This window comes from Mustela nigripes, chromosome 16, assembly GCF_022355385.1.
Source record: "Mustela nigripes isolate SB6536 chromosome 16, MUSNIG.SB6536, whole genome shotgun sequence".
In the NCBI taxonomy this organism is placed as follows: Eukaryota; Metazoa; Chordata; class Mammalia; order Carnivora; family Mustelidae; genus Mustela; species Mustela nigripes.
Genome location: NC_081572.1, coordinates 32,718,646 through 32,739,772, shown reverse-complemented (window position 1 = coordinate 32,739,772; position 21,127 = coordinate 32,718,646). Strand labels below are relative to the sequence as shown.

The 21,127-nt window shown below is 37.9% G+C and overlaps 1 protein-coding gene across 7 annotated transcripts in view; it reads left to right on the top strand.

The window, feature by feature from the left end:
* Positions 1-21,127, top strand: part of TRIM37 (tripartite motif containing 37) — a 143,899-nt gene that overhangs the window by 82,920 nt on the left and 39,852 nt on the right. For all 7 annotated transcript variants that reach the window (XM_059380577.1, XM_059380575.1, XM_059380581.1 and 4 more), the window contains exons 18-19: positions 5,344-5,538; positions 14,488-14,793. In XM_059380577.1, the coding sequence (XP_059236560.1) occupies positions 5,344-5,538; positions 14,488-14,793 (501 nt within the window). The remainder of the gene's footprint in view (positions 1-5,343; positions 5,539-14,487; positions 14,794-21,127) is intronic.

The window sequence follows — 21,127 nt, the reverse complement described above, 5'->3', positions numbered from 1 at the left end:
GGACATAGTCAACTCCTGTTTCTTCTTCAGCTTAGTTATATTTTATTCCTGGAAGCCATTCTCAATTGTGTGTCCTGCATATCTTTTTCTGCTCTCTCAAATTAACCTATTATAATATATATTAATACTACAATTACTTATTTAGCTGCCCATTTTCCCTTTTCTTGCTGAGCTCCATGAAGCTCTGTTTCAAGAAATAATCCTTATCTTGTTATATGTGAAAAAGGCTTTAGAAAGGGAGTGATGCTTGATTTTGTTCTTGAAAGAAGAGCTAAGAGTTCATTAGAGGAACAGGGAAATAATGAGATAAGAGAGCAAAGACATTCCAGGGAAAAGATGCAGCATTGTTCTTTTTGGAAACTTCAAATATTTGAGTCTTTATGTGGGGGCAGGCTGATGTGAGATTGGTAAGCAAGAAGCAGAATCAGATATGGACTTTATTCTGTGGAGTCATTAAAGGTCTTTTTAAAAGACCCTTTAGAAATATGGTCAGATTTAGTTACAAAGTGGAAGATGAATTAAATGACAAGACCAGTTAGAAAACTACTGAAATGTTTCAGAAGGGAAAATTATGAGGTCCTAAGATAAGGCAAGAGAAGTAGGGATGGAGATGAAATTTGTTGAAAGATGTTCAATAGCAGAATTTATGGGACTTGGGAATCCAACTCAAAGGGATGAATTTGGTGATATGTGGGGATGATTCCTTAAGGTTTCTCGGTTAGACTGTGCCCCCTTATATAAGATAGTCCAGGAGCAGAATATAATATATTCAGTTTAATCAGTGTTGATTTTGAGACCCGTGGGACATTTATGTGTTGACCTCAGACTCATAATATCTAACTGCTTAGAAGATCCCAGGTGCATAGTCTGTTCTAGAAAGATGCATTGATTTTTTTCTTTCAAAAAACATAAATTTGGGGCACCTGTGTGGCTCAGTCGTTGGGCACCTGCCTTCATCTTGGGTCGTGATCCTGTGGTCCTGGGATTGAGCCCCATATTGGGCTCCAGGCTAGACCGAGAGCCTGCTTCTCCTTTTCCCTCTGCCTGCTGCTCTGCCTACTTGTGCTCTCTCTCTGTCAAACAAACAGATAAAATCTTTTTAAAAACAAAACTTTTATTAATCAGAACAAATGAAAAGTTTCTAAAACAGGCAAACCATAAGAGACTCTTAATCTCACAAAACAAACAGAAGGTTGAACAAACAGAAGGTTGCTGGGGACAAGGAGCTAGGGAGAGAGGGTGGTGGGTTATGGACATTGGGAAGGGTATGGTGAGTGCTGTGAAGTGTGTAAACCTGGTGGTTCACAGACTTGTACCCCTGGGGCTAATAATACATTATATGTTAATAAAAAACTTTAAGAGTTTCTAAAACACTTTCTATAATATATAAAAATCTTCTATAAATCAATAAGAAAAAGATAAGACTACCTCCTAGGGGAATTTAAAAAAAGGACAAAAGACTGGAATAGACACCTCACAGAAGAATCTATCCAGATGGTCAGTGCACATTTTAAAAAAGTACTTAACCTCTTTTATCTGAGAAATGCAGATTGATGATGTGTCCCATTGTGGATCTCTTGAGTTGATTTGTCTTACGTAGAATTTGTTGAGCTGAGCTTCTTGGATGTGTTAGATTAATATTTTTCATCATATGTTGGAAATTTTCAACCATTTTTCTTTCATCTGTATTTTTTCTCTTTGCTCTTCCGCAATTCCCATTATATGTATTTTGGTACATTTGACGAGATCCCACAGATCTCAAAGACTCTTCATTTTTCTTTATTATTTCAGGAAGTACCAAATAAAAATCTATTAAGATACCATTGTATACCCACTATAGCAGGTAATATATAAAAATATTTTTTAAACTGGCAGTACTAAATGTTGCAAGCATGTAGAGAGATGGAAACTCTCGTACCTTGCCAGTGGGAATGAAAATTGGTACCACTGCTTTGGAAAATGGTTGGACAATACGTGTTAAAATTGAACATACACACGTACTTTTGTGTGAGGCAAGGCTTGCCAGTAGATTTTTACAAAAGTATCATTCTTTTTTAGGTGTTGTCCTTGTGTGGATGTATGTGTGTTTTTTAATTTAAGAAAAGTGAATGTAATTTATAACAAAGGAAAAGATGTGAAAAAGCTGATTTAGGACTAGACTGTGTAGAACCTTGAATGTCATGCTACTGCATACAGGCACTGTGATAAAATGAAGAACTTGGGTAGATCAGTGTAACATTTTAGTTGGGGCTTGGTTCAGGAGGCAGGGAACCTGTCACTGATTCGTTTGCTTTTTTTATGAGGTGTTTTGTATTGTTTTCATATGACCTTGCTTTCAAGAGCAGTTTATATACTTAGAATTTTGGTAGCTTTAAAGTAGCAGCTAAAAACTAGAAGCAACCTAAATTCTTTATTCCACATAGAATAAAGAAATGGGGATATATTCATATATTGGGATGCCACACAGCAATAATGAAAATGAATGAACTACATACAGCAGTGTAGATGAATCTCATGAATATGATGTTGAACAAAGAAGCAGAATATTAGAGCGCATACTGTATCTTTCATTTATATAAAGTTCAAAACCAGGCAAAATTATGGTATTTAACTCAGGATGAAGGTTACCTTTGGAGAGAAAGGTTTGTGAGCAATTTTAGGAGACATGGGGATTTGGGGGTACTATTACTTTGTGAGCATTTATTAGATTGTATACTTAGACCTACACAACACACCCAGAATGATGGCAATATCCGCTCTGAGAAAGGGAAATGGAAATAGATGCGCAAGTCTTTGATGTGGGAGGGAGGGCGTAGCTAAAGGGCCTACAACACAAATGAAAGGAGTTTTTGTTTGCTGGTGAAAGTAAGGCCTGGGAGAGCCCTGAGAAATGGGAAGAATGCTTGTGTTTAATGGGTCCATTTAATGTGGAAAAAATGGGACAACTTATATTTCTAAAGAAGAATCAGATACCAGGCAATAGATACAGTACATGTGGCTACTGAGTAGCTTACTGTCCAGTTAGAACCACCTGGGCAGCTTTTTAGAAGATTCTGGTTCCCACTCCAGTAATCTTACTCAGGCATCTCTGGTGGAGCTAGCAATTTGTAATGTTTAAAACTCCTCTCAAATGCAGCCTGAATTGGAAACTTCCTAGTAAAGAAAAAGGGTTAAGACAGTGTCAGGGTGGAGAGGGGATAGTTTTCTGCCTTTTTCTTCTCTTTCCTTTCTTTCTTTTTTTTTTTTTTTAATATTTTATTTATTTATTTTACAGAAAGAAATCATAAGTAGATGGAGAGGCAGGCAGAGAGAGAGAGAGAGGGAAGCAGGCTCCCTGCTGAGCAGAGAGCCCGATGTGGGACTCGATCCCAGGACCCTGAGATCATGACCTGAGCCGAAGGCAGCGGCTTAACCCACTGAGCCACCCAGGCACCCCTCTTTCTTTCTTTTTTTTAAAGAATTTAGCTTTTTCTTGAATACATTAAAGTGGTTTAGTCAGACCAAAGCCCATGTCGTAATCGGACTCCTCAGATTCTTCTTTCTTTGCTTCCACTTTCTTTTTTTTCCCGTCTATCCACAACTATATTTTATTCTTGTTGCAGATTACTTTTTATTGGTTTTATTTTTATTCTAGTTCTTTGCTTTGTTTTTCTTTTCCTCAGCTGGGGCGGCAGCAATAGAGGGGCCAGGACCTCCTGGTGTCCACCAGCCCCTAAGTTTCAGATGAGGTTCCTTGTATTGACATTGGCCAAGGCCTTTGCAAACAAGCCTGGCCAGAAGGGTTCAGCATTTATACCAGATGTTTTAATGAGGACATTGATCTTATCCTCCATGACTGTCACCTTGTCATCATTGGCTGGTTGAGTGCTAAGTACAAGCAGGTGAGCTCCTGAGATGGAGGCTGTGGTGCAGGTGAACACTGAGTGGCACTGTCAAGCATGATGCTAGTCACCAAATGAAGTGAGTGCCTCACTCCAGTGTGGCCTTCCTTGGATGCACTGAGCATTTGTAGCAGTTGAGGAAAAGGGGAGTTTTCTGCTAAGTTTTTTTTTTTTAATTAATTAATTTATTTTTTATTAAATTGATTTATTTATTTTCAGAAAAACTATTCATTATTTTTTTCACCACACTCAGTGCTCCATGCAATCCGTGCCCTCTATAATACCCACCATCTGGTACCCCAACCTCCCACCCCCCGCCACTTCAAATCTCTCAGATTGTTTTTCAGAGTCCATAGACTCTGCTAAGTTTTAAAAGGAGTTGCAGGGGGTACCGAATCTGGAAAGAAAAATTTGCAATGGGATGATATCCTCAGAAGAGGAAGAAATTGGAAAAGGTGAGGGTATGAATATAGATGAAACACATATAAGTAAATAATTGGCTTGAAGCTTCTGAATAATTAGAATTTTTCTCCTAAGTTTTTTAGATCTCTTTGAAACACTCATGAATAGGCAGAACCTGATTATTTTGTGTTATTTTTATATTATCTATTTTAAGACTTTGTTGCATATAACATTTTTAAATTTAGGTTTCTTTAGAATCTGTTTAAATAATTTTACTGAAGGAGGTCAGCTTAACCACCACTTCCAAACCTAATATTTACTAGATATTGTACTAGGCACTGGAAAAAAGTCAAATGTTTTCTTTAGGTTAAGGAGCTTAGTCTACTATTGGTGATACAGATATGACATTGCTTACAGGTGTCTATCTTGTCCATCAGTTTCAGTCTGAAAACTCCACAAGAAGATTACTGTTTTGGTGTCTAGTTCCTAGGGATTTGTGATATCATGAAGATTTGTCTTTCTTTCAAGACCACTGGATTATAGGACATACTCTCCTTTTCTTACTCTCATCTTTCATATATGCTTTTTTTTAAATTTTTTTTTTAAGATTTTATTTATTTATTTGGCAGAGAGGCAGGCAGAGAGAGAGAGAAGGAAGCAGGCTCCCTGCTGAGCAGAGAGCCCGATGCAAGGCTCGATCCCAGGACCCTGGGATCATGACCCGAGCCAAAGGCAGCGGCTTAACCCACTGAGCCACCCAAGCGCCCCCATATATGCTTTTTATTATAAAAAAAAATATCTTTTTATTTCTAGGGCTAAGGATGGTGTTGAGGGTTCCTTCTGATTTCTGGGTTGTAATGAGGCCAGTGCTTAGTCACTATGCTTGTGTTCACCTCTCTGGCAATCTTGTTTCTCCTTTCTGCTTCTCATAAATGTGACATACCATCTTCTAAAAGATAGGTCCATAGACAAGTATCCAAACAACACGAACCAATTTACTTTTTCTTTTAATTGAGCAGATATGTAGCATGCATTTTCTACATCTCTGTTTCTTTTGCAGGTAGTAACCATGGCTACGTGGGTGCCAGCAGCAGAATGTCAAGAAGAGCACATTTATGCTCTGCTGCTACCAGTAGTTTATTAGACATTGATCCATTAATTTTAATACATTTGTTGGACCTTAAGGACCGGAGTAGTATGGAAAATTTGTGGGGCTTACAGCCTCGCCCACCTGCTTCACTTTTGCAGCCCACAGGTAAAATACTAACAATAAGTTTACTTTTTAATGTGATTCTTCAGAAGAATTCTTGATTTTAATCCAAGTGTCTCATTTAAATGTTGGACGATTCTGTAGCAAATTGAATTTTCATTGTATATCATAAAATTGACATTTATATTAATCATATTAATTTTTTGGTCATTATTGTTCAGTGGTGTTTTAGCGCAACAATGACATAAACTGTTAGAATGTTTGTATATTGTTTGGCATTACATCGTGTCTGATTGACAGTTTGATTTGTATGAAACACAGTTGTTCTCTTTGTAAATGGGCTTAGAATTTTGTGTGAATACCCTAACTTCTAAGTGGAACTGTGTCTAAATTGAATATAGAAAAAGATGGTTTCATGCTTTGATTCTCTGTAGCCTAAAAATGTATACCAATTAACATCATTGTTTTATTTGCAAAGGTTGTTAGAAGTTATATCTGTATTACTCTAATATGTTTACACACACACATTAGATGTATACTCAAACCTGGACTTTTTTTTTTTTTAAGTTTTTTGAAAAAATTTTTAAAGATTTGATTTATTTATTTGACAGACGGAGATCACAAGCAGGCAGAAAAGCAGGCAGAGATAGAGGAAGAAGCAGGCTCCCTGCTGAGCAGAGAGCCCGCTGTGGGGCTTGATCCCACGACCCTAGGATCATGACCTGAGCTGAAGGCAGAGGCTTTAACCCACTGAGCCACCCAGGCGCCCCATAAACCTGCACTTTTTGAAACTCTTAGGCAGTCATTTTGAATAGCTAAGGATTAACTTGAAATGCCACATTTTAAAAATAATTTTTGTTAGGAAACTTTCTAATGTATACTCAGTGTTTTCCTACCTTCTTAATATCACACAAATCAGATATCATTGATTTAGAACGGTAATTTTGATGCTCCTTTAAAGCAGCAAAACTCATTTTTCAAAGTCTGAGGCAGATCTTCAGTGTAGAAAACACACAGAGCTGCTCTAGTCAGGGGTTATGGGAACCTGGATTATTTAGGCCTCTTCTTTCTAAGATATACTTCCTGAAAGTCTGGGTCCTTAATTTGAAAGATTATCCTCAGTCATGTTATGAAATACTTGCCTTTCATCTGTGATCCAAGTACATTTTGTTTTGTACTTGAAGTTCTATAAAATTTATCACATTATTTATAATTTTACATTATTCGTAGGTATTTTTATTGTAGAAAATTTGGAAATACAGAAAATTACAAAGAAAATAAAAATCAGGGCGCCTGGGTGGCTCAGTGGGTTAAGCCGCTGCCTTCGGCTCAGGTCATGATCTCGGGGTCCTGGGATCGAGTCCCGCATCGGGCTCTCTGCTCAGCAGGGAGCCTGCTTCCTCCTCTCTCTCTCTGCCTGCCTCTCTGCCTACTTGTGATCTCTCTCTGTAAAAAAAAAAAAAAAAAACTTAAAAAAAAAAAAAAAAAAAAAAAGAAAATAAAAATCACACATAGTTCTTGTAATAAAGAAAGAAATAGCCTTTTTTTTTTTTTTTCTTGAAGATTTTATTTTTACATAATTCTTACACCGAACATGAGCTCAAACTCACAACCCTGAGATCAGGAGTCACATGCTCTACCAACTGAACCAACCAGGCACCCCAAGAAATAGCTTTTTTAAAAAAATTAACACCTTGACAAAGGTTTTACTTAAATTATAACCTGTATTATTTACAAAGATATAGTGAAACAGACAAGTTGTGGTTCTGCAGGTGGATGTGTACATTGGCTTAACCTTTTTAAAGGAATTTTTTTTTAAAGATTTTATTTATTTATTTGACAGAAGGAGATACAGTGAGAGAGGGAACACAGCAGGGGGAGTGGGAGAGGAGAAGCAGGCTCCCCACCGAGCAGGGAGCCCTAGGTGAGGCTTGATCCCAGACTCGGGATCATGACCCAAGCCGAAGGCAGACCCCAAATGAGTAAGCCACCCAGGCACTCTGGATTTTTTTTTTTTTTTTTTTTTAAAGAGAGGAAGAGAAAGTGCGTATGCATGCAAGTAGGGGGCAGAGCAGAGGAAGAGAGAGAGAATCTCAAGTAATTCCGCATCCAGCATAGATCCCAACATGGGGCTCAGTCTCACAAACCTGAGATCATGATCTGAGCTGAAATCAAGAGTCAGGTGCTTAACTGACTGAGCCACCCAGGTGCCCCTGAAGGAAATTTTTCTACTAGATTTAAAGTACCTCTGTTCTTTAATCCTATAACTTCACTTCTAGGAGTATATCCCAAAGAGAAAACAGTCAAAGTTGTTTGAAAATATTCAACAAGGGCACCTGGGTGGCTCAGTGGGTTGAGCCTCTGCCTTCGGCTCAGGTCATGATCTCAGGGTCCTGGGATTGAGTCCCATGTCAGGCTCTCTGCTCCGTGGGGCGCCTCCTTCCCCGCTTCTGTCTCTCTGCCTGCCTTTCTGCCTACTTGTGATCTCTCTTTGTCAAATAAATAAATAAAGATTAAAAGATTTTATTTATTTATTTGACAGAGAGAGAGAGATCACAAGTAGGGAGAGAGGCAGGCAGAGAGAGGAGGAGGCAGGCTCCCTGCCACGCAGAGAGCCCAATGTAGGGTTCAGTCCCAGGACTCTGAGATCATGATCTGGGCCGAAGGCAGAGGCTTAACTCACTGAGCCACCCAGGTGCCCCATAAATAAAATCTTATAAAAAGAAAAGAAAAAAGAATCCAACAATACAGTTATGTCTGAAAAATTCTAGGTTAGCCATGCATATTTTATAAATAGGTAAAATCATATTTTTGAAAAATATTCAGTGTCATTGGAAAAATGAATGCAAACTGTAAACAGAATATCTCAGTTATCCAAAAATTAGTTTTCTATGGAAAATTTATATAAATGAAATGACCTGAGTTTCAGCTTATGACTCAGAAGTGCGGGGGGGGATAGTAGAGAGGAAGACCAAGTCTTTAAATATCTTGAGTTTGACATGCCCGTGGGATATCAAAGTAGAGATGCTTAGTAGATAGCTAAAAATTAAGAACTGGAATATAGGCAATTATTTGCTTGGAGGTAATACTAGACAATTCAAACTAAAGGAGTAAGATTGTAGAAGAGAGAGGTTTTTTAAAATATGCATCTTTTTTTAAATTAACATATAATGTTATTATATGTTAATTATATTATTATATTATTGCCCCAGGGGTACAGGTCTGTGAATCGTCAGGCTTACACACTTCACAGCACTCCCCATAGCACATACCCTCCCCAATTTCCATAACCCAACCAGCCTCTCCTTACCCCACTCCCCCTGAGAACCCTCAGTTTGTTTTGTGAGATTAAGAGTCTCTTATGGTTTGTCTCTCTCCCGATCCCATCTTGTTTTATTTTTTCATTCTCTACCTCCTAAACCCCCCATTTTGCCTCTCAAATTCCTCATATCAGGGAGATAATATGATAATTGTTTTTCTCCGATTGACTTATTTCACTCAGCACAATACTGTCTAGTTCCATTCACGTCATTGCAAATGGCAAGATTTCATTTCTTTTGATGGCTGCATAGTATTCCATTGTACATATATACCACATCTTCTTTATCCATTCATCTGTTGATGGACATCTAGGTTCTTTCCATAGTTTGCCTATTGTGGACATTGCTGCTATGAACATTCGGGTGCATGTGTCCCTTCGGATCACTACATTTGTATCTTTAGAGTAAATATCCAGTAGTGTGATTGCTGGGTCGTAGGGTAGCTCTATTTTCAACTTTTTGAGGAACCTCCATGCTGTTTTCCAGAGTGGTTGCACCAGCTTGCATTCCCACCAACAGTGTTGGAGGGTTCCCCTTTCTAGGCATCCTCACCAGCATCTGTCATTCCCTGACTTGTTAGTTTTAGCCATTCTGACTGGTGTGAGGTGGTATCTCATTGTGGTTTTGGTTTGTATTTCCCTGTTGATGAGTGATGTTGTAGAAGAGAGAGTTTTAAGAAAATTTTAATGAGAAAAGGGCCAGGGACATGATTTTGGTGAACGTCTCTTTTTACTGAGTGTGTGGAAGAGGAACCAGGTTAAAGAGCCTTTGGAAGGGAGAGAAACCAAGAAAATGGAGTCTTGGAAACAAATTGAAGGTAACATATCTGTGAGAGGATATTAAAAGCTAATATTTAGAAAGATCCAGCCTCCTTTTTATTAAAATGCTTGCTTGGTTTTCAGTTTATTTTGGTTCTTTATTTTTTTTCCTTCTCAACCTATACCTTTCATTTTCTTCTTCTTATCTTATTGTATTAGCTAGAACTTCCGGTACAGTGTTGAAAAGGAGTGGTAAAAAGGGACATTTTTGCCTTGTTCCTGATCTTGGTGGGAAAGCCTCAAGGTTTTCACCATTGAATATGATGTTAGCTATAGGTTTTTTTGTTTATTTGTTCTAAGATATTATTTACTTATTTATTTGACAGATAGGGATCACAAGTAGGCAGAGAGGCAGGCAGAGAGGAAAAAGCAGACTCCCTGCTGAGCAGAGAGCCCTATGTGGGGCTCGATCCCAGGACCCTGGGATCATGACCTGAGCAAAGGCAGAGACTTTAACCCACTGAGCCAACCACGTACTCAGCTATAGGTTTTTCATAGCTATTCTTTATCAGGTTGAAGATGTTTTCCTCTATTCCTAGTTTACTAAGAGTTTTTTATTTTTAATTCATGAATGGAGGTTAGATTTTGTCAAATGCTTTTTCTGCATCTATTGATACAATGTGGGATTACATGTATTGATTTTTTTGAATGTCAAACCAGCCTTGCATACCTGGTATATAATTCTTTTTATACATGGTTAGTTTCAACTTGCTAATATTTTGCTGAGGGTTTTAGTATCTCTCTCTTTTTTTTTTTTTAAAGATTTTATTTATTTATTTGATAGAGAGAAAGAGAGACTACAAGTAGGCAGAGAGGCAGGCAGAGAGAGAGTAGGAGAAGCAGCCTCCCAGCCCAGCAGAGAGCCCAGTGTAGGGCTCGATCCCAGGACTCTGAGATCATGACCTGAGCTGAAGGCAGAGGCTTAACCCACTGAGCCACCCAGGCACCCCTGGTCTTAGTATCTCTGTTCATGAGAGATACTGGTCTGCAGTTTTCTTGTAATGTCTTTGGTTTTGATACTAGATTAATGCCTCAGATTGAGTTTGGACGTACTCCCTCTACTTCTGTTCTTGGAGATAATAGAAAGTGGATATAGCCCTCTTCATACTATTTCTTCTTGGATTTTTGGCAGATCGTCTTTTAGGGTATTTGTCCATTACATCTAGGTTATCAAAAATTTGTTGTCAGGGGCGCTTGGGTAGTTCAGTTGTTAAGTGTCTGCCTTTGGCTCAAGTCATAATCCCAGGGTCCTGAGATTGAGCCCCGCATTGGGCTCTGTGCTCAGCGGGAACCCTGTTTCTCCCTCTCCCACTTCCCCTGCTTGTGTTCCTCTCTCTCTGTCAAATAAATAAACTTTTTAAAAGCATTGTTGTCTTAGTAAGAATTGTTGTTCATAGTGGTCCTTTATTTTCCTCTCATTCTTTTTTTTCAATACATATTGAGTGAATCTATTATGTATCAGACTTACTGCAAGTTCATGTTCTTAACCACTGTACTATAAAAGGAACATCTTAAGAGGCATCAGGGTATGAATGATAGATAATATGGTTGAACCAGATTTTATGGTACATTTAGTAGTAAGTAGAAATAGAAAGTCAGGTGGGGTTATTCTGTGGAAGGTGTTGCCCCAGAGGGCAAATTCATACATTTCTAAATATTTTCTAATCATCATATGCTCAAAAATACATGGATCTGAGGTAAGGTCTTCAGAATCTTCTGACATTATAGAAGTTCTACTTAACCTCTAAAGAATACAGTAATCTATTCTGTATATAATTAAGATTTTACTTGTAGCATGGCAGTGATAATATTTGGAATCTTGCGAAGATAGAGTTATAGGGCTTGGCAGTGGAATGGAGTGTGGTAAGGAGGACTGAAGAAGCCTAGGGGACCAGAATAGTGTTGCCATTGATAGATACTGAAGTTTGGAGGAGAAGGTTTAGAGAACTGTCAGTCTTGAAGGCCATAACTGAACGATATGAAAGAATTGATATAGACAAGACTCAATTCTAATTAACCTTGTAATCTGGCACATTCAGAAAGGCTTATTTTCAGTACAGTATTAAATTGTCAGGTTCCTATGGTATAAGATCTCATTACAGTTTCCTGTGTTGGCAGTTATCACTTGGTACTGAAATTATTTTTCACTTTTCCAGCTGGACTGTGAGCTTTGAGGGCAAAGGCCAAGGATTCACCTTGTTCACTGTCGTATTCCCTGCCCAGCACAATGCCTGGCATTTGAAACAGGCTAAGTAGTTGTCTATCAGATGAAGGAGGTTTGATTTTTTTTTTTTTTTTTTGTATTTTCCCATCTGGGAATTTTACTTTTTAAAATCCTGGTCTGGGGCGCCTGGCTGGCTCAGTGGGTTAAAGCCTCTGCCTTTGGCTCAGGTCATGATCCCAGGGTCCTGGGATGGAGCCCTGTATCGGGCTCTCTGCTCAGCGGGGAGCCTGCTTCCCTTCTTCTCTCTCTGCCTGCCTCTGCCTACTTGTGATCTCCGTCTGTCAAATAAATAAATAAAATCTTAAAAGAAGAAAAAAAGTCCTTGTCCAGTATAGAAAATAATATAGATTTTCATATAGTCCATGTAGATGTCAGGTGCAAGATTTTATTTAGCCAAACATTTTGAGTATTGTGTGCCATAAGTTGTTTGGCCTGAAATACAAAGATCACTAAGATATAATCTCCACCATAAGTTCACAGTCTATATGTTTGTCTTCCTTACTGTAATGTGACAGTGCTGCAATAGAAGTATACTCCACGTACTATAAATAATTAGGGAAGAATTGACTTGGAAGACAAGATGCCTCTCTTGGTGGTTTAGGTGCCTAAAGGAGTAGACATTTCAGATTTCCTCTGGTTTGGGTTAACAGAAAGAGGGAGAAGGGAATAGAATGTGTTGTAAAGTATAGAAGTGGAGTATGGTATTGCTTTTGTATTACAGAGTTGCAGGTAATACTAAGTAATACTAAGTAATTTGGGGTAGAGGTGGAAGATCAAGCCACTGAGAGACAAGGGCCTCAGATGTCCTGCTGGTGCTTGCATGAATGATTTTAAGCAGGAAAGTAATACCTGATTAGGGTTTTAGAAAACATTTGTAACATCTTGATGGAGAGGGGTTGGATGAGGACTACACCACAGAATGATTTCATGAACATTGAGTTTTTTGAGCCTTGTGACAACCCTGTTGGGTATATATTATTGTCTTTGTTTTACAAATAAATAATGGATTCAGAAGTTGCTGGACTTCTATAAAGTTCCAGCAATTAAATGGTAGATCTGAGACCAAATTCAGGGATTTCTAAAATTTCTCCTTACTTACCTCATTTATAGAAAATTCTTTTTATGGGTGCCTTTTACTGGGTGGCTCAGTCAGTTAAGTGTCCAACTCTTGGTTTTGGCCAAGTCATGGGATCAAGCCCCATGTTGGGCCCCAGGCGTAGCATGGAGCCTGTTTAAGATTCTCTCTCTCCCTCTGCTTCTTCCCCCCATAAATAAAATAAAATGAAGATAAAAATAGAATTTAGTTATCTCAGAGGATTGATATGAGAGAATTAAATGACTTAATTTAATTCAGTAAGCTCTTTATGGATGTTTCTTAAATAAACAAAGACAATAAAATCTCCTATTAAGATAGAAGAATCTTTCCCAGAAGACTTTTGTCTGGAAGTGAGTCAGGTATCCCTAAACACTGTCAGAGGAATGAGCTTATTAAGCCATTCCTGGACCCATAGGCCCCAGGGCAAAGAAGGGATCTAACCTCCTTGAGCACACTGGCGCCTACCATCTGATTCCTGAACACAATCTGAGTCCTTTTGGCAAGTTAGAAGTGGGGGAATGGCTGTTGAACACAATACAGTATTACTTCCTCTTTTATGGTAGAAGGTTGTTGGAATACATAGGCAAGTTCAGGTATCATTCCTTCTAATAAGGACTTGTTCTTTGTCTGGTTAGTGCCTATTGGTCCCCCATTTTTTGTTTGTAGGGCTTGGTTTCTTCTTGCTTTGAGTCAGTCATAATGTTCTTTGATATTCAAAATAAGCATCTCTCTTTAATATTTGTGGGGTAGGAGGGTGGATTGAAAAACAGCTACTTTCTCTGGGAAAAGAGAAAACATTGTTACTTTAGAGACTGCAAAGAATCCATGACAGGAAACCATTCTTTTATGATGTTTTTTGGCACTTAAATAGCTGTAACTACATTGGACAACTTTTTAAACTTAGTTGGAATATATGTATTTGTCCATACTATGTATTGGCAGTTTGGCTTCTGGGGGGTGGTTTCCTTCATTTTTTTTTTCAATTATGAAGATAAAAGCTCAGTGTAGGAAATTTGAGAAAAATGAAGAAGCATAAAGAAGAAAGCGTAGTTAGTAGAGTGGTTTATTTAAACTTTTAGAATTAAATAACTAATTCAGGGGCGCATGGATGGCTCAGTTGGTTGAGCGACTGCCTTCGGCTCAGGTCATGATCCTGGAGTCCTGGGATTGAGTCCTGCATCAGACTCCCTGCTCAGCAGGAAATTTGCTTCTCCTGCTGATCTTCTCTTCTCATATTCTCTCTCTTTCATTGTCTCTCTCTATCTCTCAAATAAATAAATAAGATATTAAAAATAAATAAGTAAATAAATCAGATTTGAGTGGTTATAATGTGACCCAGATTTTAACTTCGAAGGTATAAATAGAGTTAGGGTACTTGTATCTATTTTTATTTTCATTAATGGAATTTAATGTGTGCTTTTATTATTAATACCACCTAAAGCACCTTAGCTTTTTTACACCTCAGGTTTGCATATATTAACATCATAATGCATGTTAAAGTCTATATTAACATGACTTGTAACTTTCTCTCTAAAGCCTCATATTCTCGAAAAGATAAAGACCAAAGGAAGCAGCAGGCAATGTGGCGAGTTCCCTCTGATTTAAAGATGCTAAAAAGACTCAAAACTCAGATGGCTGAAGTTCGATGTATGAAAACTGATGTAAAGAATACACTTTCAGAAATCAAAGGTAACAGTGCTGCTTCTGGAGACATGCAGGCAAGCCTTTTTTCTACTGACCAGGCTCTGGCTGCTTGTGGAACTGAAAACTCTGGCAGATTACAGGATTTGGGAATGGAGCTCTTGGCAAAGTCATCAGTTGCTGGTTGTTACATACGAAACTGTAAGTGGATCCTTTTCGTGTATTTTGGAAACTAGAGAATGAGTTATTTTCAGAATAATAATATTTAAATGTCTTTCTTACAATGAATTTAAACTATATATACATCGTTTTCTCCCATTCAGAGCTCACTGTGTATTTTCTACTATGCAGAGCTATCATTTCTTGGTTGCATATTCTGTGCTGGGCAGTAAACAAGACAAAATCCTTAACCCCTTGAATCTTGCTTTCATATATTCATGTGGTGAAAATTGGATATTAACATGTGTAGAAAAGTAAACATTTTCAGTTAGTAAAAAGTGCTGTGAAGGAAACAACAGAGGAATGGCATGGGAAGATGAGGAGTGTGCTGCTGAGGTTAGGGTGGTAAGAGAGAGTCTCTGAGAAGGCAACATCTGAACTGAGACCTAAAAGTTGAGCAGGTGGCAGCCATGCAAAGATCTGTGGGACACGTTGTTCAGGGTAAACAGAACAGAAAACACAAGGTCCCTGATAAAGGATTTGGTGTTCTGCATGTTTGAAAGCTTGAAAGAATACCAGTATGGTTGAATATGATGAACAAACGGGGAGAATACTAGGAGGTGAGTCAGTGGGGTAGGCAAGGTCTCTATCAGGTATGGATGTGTAAAACCTGGATAAAGAGTTTGAGTTTTATTCTGATTTTAAGATTAAATTTCTAGAGAATGAAAATGGGGGCTGGGGGATGACATTTGTGATCTGATTTACCTTTTACAGAGATTACTTTGCTTGTTGTATGGAGAAGGGTCTGAAAGGGGTTGAATGGGAGTTGTGAAACAGCCTACAACTCTAGTGTATGTGAAATATGGTGGCCTGTTCTGGAGTTAACTACAGTGGGTAGGTGGACTTGCTCATTGTCTAGCAGCCCTTCTTGTCTGAGGTTCCCATCTTCGTTAATTCTCCCAAGGATGGTACATAACTATTCCTATTCCAAATGCATAGAAGAAAAGTCAGTTCATTACTTAATAATGGATATTTTAGACCAAGAGGGCTCAGTTCTTTTCCACAACCCTGATAAGAAAGGCTGGATGGTGTTTTGGGGAAAGAAAAAAAAAAACAACAACAACTAAGAATGATTAAGTTTTTGTCCCAAGCAACTTAGTGACTGGTACTAACATTAATTTAGATGCAAATCAAGTAAGGAAAAAGCTGGTGTGGGGTTTGGGGAGGGATTTGAGGGATAGGAAGGTAGGAATTCTTGTTTAAACATTTTAGGTTGGAGAGGTCTCCTAGTTATTCTAGTAAGATGTCTTCTAGGCAGGTGAATGGTCTATAAACCTGAAGCATGTGTAGTCACAGCTGGATATAAACAGTTGGGAGTCAGCAGTATCAGATACTATTTAAAGTCAAGGACTGAATAAGATCAAGTATGGAGGAAGTTTAAATGGAGAAGAGAAGTTTTGCCTCTGGGGCATTTTAACATTTAAAGGCCTTAGGTAATGAAGGGGAGTCCAGTAAAGGAAATTGAGAAGAATTTAATCATTAAGGGAGAAGAAAAATTAGAAGGGATAGTATCTCAAGAAAGAAGTGGAATTGTTGTACCATTGAGAGGTGTTGAGTTGAAGTATGTTGGCCCTTTTAAAAATCATTCCCATGGAGGAGCACTGAAGGGTGCACACAATGAGAAACTAGAGCTTTATTGCACAGCTCCAAGAAGATTCATGACGAATTGGGTGGTACCTGGAGGGGGTGTGGAGTCAAGAAAGAGTTTGCTGCATGTTTTCACTTTCTTAAGTATATATGCTTTTTTTTTTTAACCTATGTCTTTTTTACTGTGGTAAAATGTACATTAACAAAAACTTACCATTATAGATATTTTGAGGTGTTTAGTTCTGTTGCATTAAGTACATTGACACTGTTGTACAACCATCACCACTATGCAGTCACAGAACTGCTTTTCATCTTATAAAACTGAAACTCTATACCCATTAAATAATAGCTCCACCCTGACCCTAACTCCTGGCAACCACTGTTCCACTTTCTATTTAAATGAATTTGTCTATTTTAGATATCTCACATAACTGAAACCATATAATATTTGTCTTTTTATGTCTGACTTATTTCACTTTTGCATAATATTTTGCATAGTATCTTTAAGATTCATCTATATTGTCTCATGTATCAGAAATTGATTCCTTTTTAAGGCTGAATAATACTCCATTGTATGTATGTACCACATTTCATCTGTCCATTCATCCATCGATGGACATTTGCAATGGTTCCATCTTTTGGCTATTGTGATTAATGTTGTTATGAATATGGGTGTGCAAATATCTATTTGAGTCTCTACTTTCAGTTCTTTGGGGTATATACGTAGAATGGCATTCCTGAATCATGTGATAATTCTATGTTCAATTTTTAAAAGAAATTTACTACGATTTGTTAAACAGAATTTGCTGTCCTAACCTCTTTTAAGTAGTACTGTTCAGTGGGATAAAGTACATGCACATTGTTGTGCTACCATCACCATCTATCCCCAGAACTCCTTTTCTCTTGCATAACAGAATCTCTCTACCTATTAAACAATAAATAGCTCTCTACTCTTCCTCCTCCCAGTGCCTGGCAGCCACTATTCACTGCCTGTCTCTATAAATTTGATTGTTCTAGGTACCTTGTATAAGTACAAACTTAATTTTGTGGCTTGCTTATTTCACTTAGCATAAGGGCTCATTCGTAATAGAGCATGTGTCAGAATTCTCTTCCATTTTGTGGCTAGATGATACTCCATTGTGTGTGTATGTATATGCCACTTTTTGTTTATCCATTCATCCTTTGATGGACATCCTTTGATTCACATCCTTTGGCAACTACTTTTTGGCTATTGTGAATAATGCAGCTATGAAGTTAGGTGTTCATCTCTTTAAGACCTTGCTTTCCATTTTTCTGGGCATATATACATAAAAGTGGAATTGCTGTATCATATGGTAATTCAGTTTTTAATTTTTTGAGGAACTGCTGTAAAGTTTTCTATAAAGGTTGCACCATTTTACATTCCTAATAGTGCACAAAGGCTCCAGTTTTTCCACATCTTCCCCATCACTTAAAATTTTGGGTTTTGTTTTGTCTTTGATAATAGCCATACAAATGTGTGTGTAGTAGTATTTTCTTGTCTTACTGTGTTTCTGATTCACATTTATCAGTGATGTTGAACATTTTAAAGTGTTTATCAGGCATTTGTTTATATTTTCATTTCATTGGAGAAATACCTATTGAGATCCTTTGCCCATTTTTGAAATGGGTTAGGTTGTTTTTTTCTCCCCATCCCCTCAAGATTTTATTTTTAAGTAATTTCTGTACCCAGGGTGGGCCTCGAAGTTATGACCCTGAGATCAAGAGTCACAGCATCTACCATCTGAGCCCACTCAATGTCCTGGGCATTTTTGGCTTTTTGTTTTTGAGTTGGGTTTTTTTTTTTTTTTTTAAGATCTTATTTATTTATTTGACAGACAGAGATCATAAGTAGGCAGAGAGTGAGTGGGGAAGCAGGCTCCCTGCTGAGCAGACAGCCTGATGCGGTGCTTGATCCCAGGACCCTGAGATCATAACCTGAGCCTAAGGCAGAGGCTTAACTTACTGAGCCACTCAGGTGCCCCTTGCTTTTGAGTTTTAAGAGTTCTGTGTCTGGATATTAATCCCTTATCAGATGGAGCCACCTGGGTGGTTCAGTTAGTTAAGCATCTGACTGTTGATTTTGGCTAAGGTCATGATCTCAGGGTTGTTAGATTGAGCCCAGCATTGTGAGATCAAGCCCTGCGTTGGGCTCTGGGCTCAATGGGGAGCCTGCCTGAGATTCTCTCTCTCCCCTTCTCCTTTTGCCTCACCCCCACGTGTATGTGCTTGCACGTGCACTCTCTCTCTCTAAAATAAATACATCTTTTTTAAAAATCCCTTATCAAATATGATTTATAAATATTTTTTCCTATTCATTGGGTTGCCTTTTCACTCTGTGGCTGGTATCTTTTAATGGGAACAGTTTTTAATTTTGTTAAAGTCCAGTTTATCTGTTTTGTTTTGTTTTTCCCTTTTGTTGCCTGTGCTTTGGTGTTGTATTTCAAAAAAGCTTTGCTAAAGCTGATGTTATGAAGCTTTTCCCCTATATTTTCTTATGAGAGTTTTCTATGGGGTTTTTTTGTTGTTGTCATTTTTTTAAAAGATTTATTTATTTGGGAGAGACTGGGGGGTGCAGAAGGAGAGAGAGAGAGAGAGAGAGAGAGAAACTGCACTGAATGTGGAACCCGACACAAGGCTCAATTCTGAGATCGTGATCTGAGTCAAAACCAAGAGTCCAACACTTAACTGACTTTACCACCTAGGCGCCCAAAGAGTTTTATAGTGTTTTTTTTTTTTAAGATTTTATTTTATTTATTTGTCAAAGAGATGCAAGAGCGAGCACAGGCAGACAGAGTGGCAGGCAGAGGCAGAGGGAGAAGCAGGCTCCCCGCCAAGCAAGGAGCCTGATGTGGGACTCGATCCCAGGATGCTGGGATCATGACCTGAGTTGAAGGCAGCCGCTTAACCACCTGAGCCACCCAGGCGTCCCAGAGTTTTATAGTTTTAGATCTTATATTTTATAAATCTCTTGGATCTACTTTTAATTTTTTTTAATTTACTTATTTATTAACATGTAATGTATTATTTGCTTCAGGGGTACAGGTCTGTGAATCATCAGTCTTACACAATTCATAGCTAATTTTGTATATGGTATTAGGTAAGGGTCCAGCTTCATTCCTTTGTGTGTGGATATCAGCTTTCCTAGCACCATTTGTTGAAAAGATTTTCCTCTCATCATTGATGGTCTTGATAACACTTGTTGAATATTGTTAAAGGGGCACCTGGTTGGCTAAGTCAGTGGATTCTGTGACTCTTGATCTCAGGGCTGTGAGTTCAAGCCCCACATTGGAGGTTGAGATTACTGGGGGAAAAAAAATCATTTGAGCATCTATGTGAGCATTTATTTTTGGGCTATGTGTGTATTTATTAAAATAGGATATATTAATGCTTGATACTGGTGGCAATAATCCAGTAGAGATGAATAGAGTACAAGATGATTGCCAAATACATAGATTTTCCTAAAATAAGCATGACCCTTCAATAGAAATGAAGTAATAGAAAATGAAGTAAAGGTTAGGATTAGTCTGTTAATGTGGGAAGAAATACAAATGGACAGTATACATCTCAAAGGATACTCAACCTTACCTAGCTGTCACAGAAATGACAGTCTGAAACAAAAAGAAATAATGCTTTTTAGATGGACTTTTGCAAAAAAGCTTTTGTTACCACTTTTTGCAAGTCTTTCTTCCTGTTGTCACTTGGTTTTTTTATTCTGCTAAACGAAAGTTTAAAATTTTCATTTTACATAGATCTATTAAAAGCACTCATGGTTTGTAGGTTTAATGTTTTTATTTGGAAGGTCCTCTTAACTCCCAAGTTTGTAAAAATGACCCTTTTTTTTTTAAGATTTTATTTATTTATTTGACAGAGAAATCACAAGTAGGCAGAGAGGCAGGCAGAGAGAGAAGGGGAATCAGGTTCCCTGCTGAGCAGAGAGCCCAATGTGATCCCCTTGAGATCATGACCTGAGCTGAAGGTAGAGGCCCAACCCACTGAGTCACCCAGGTGCCCCAAGACCCCTGTTTTCTTGTGGAATTTAAAAAAAAATTTTAACATTTATGTCATTATACCATTCATAATTTGTTTTTCATGATGATGTCTGAGGTAAATTCTTTTTTTTCCCAAAAGAAATGTTTTTTTAAGAATCTACTCTGTCCAACAATATGAAATGCCTCCTTTATTAATAGACTAAATTCCCATATTTGCATTGTTCTGTTTTTAAATTTGTTCATAGAGATTAGATCATATGAAATTGCCGACATACAATTGTTTTTGACCTGCAAAAAAAGCAGTTTGATATTGCTTAACTGAATATTTGTAGTGTTTTTAACTACTATGTTTCATAATACTTGATAGACTTGCCTTCATTTTTGTTTTTGTTCTCAAAATATTCTTGATGGTTCTTGCACATTTACTCTTTCAGAAAACATTTTGACTAGAATTGCATTTTTTAATGGATTTAATTACATTTAATTTGGGGAATTGACATCTTTTTTCAGTTTTGGAACATTAACTCTGGGAAAGTGGTATTTCTTTTTTTTTTTTTTAAATTAACATATAATGTATTATTAGCCCCTGGGGTACTGGTCTGTGAATTGCCATGTTTACACACTTCACAGCACTCACCATAGCACATAACCTTCCCCAGTGTCAACCCCGCCACCCTCTCCCTAGCCCCTCCCCCAGCAACCCCCAGTTTGTTTTGTGA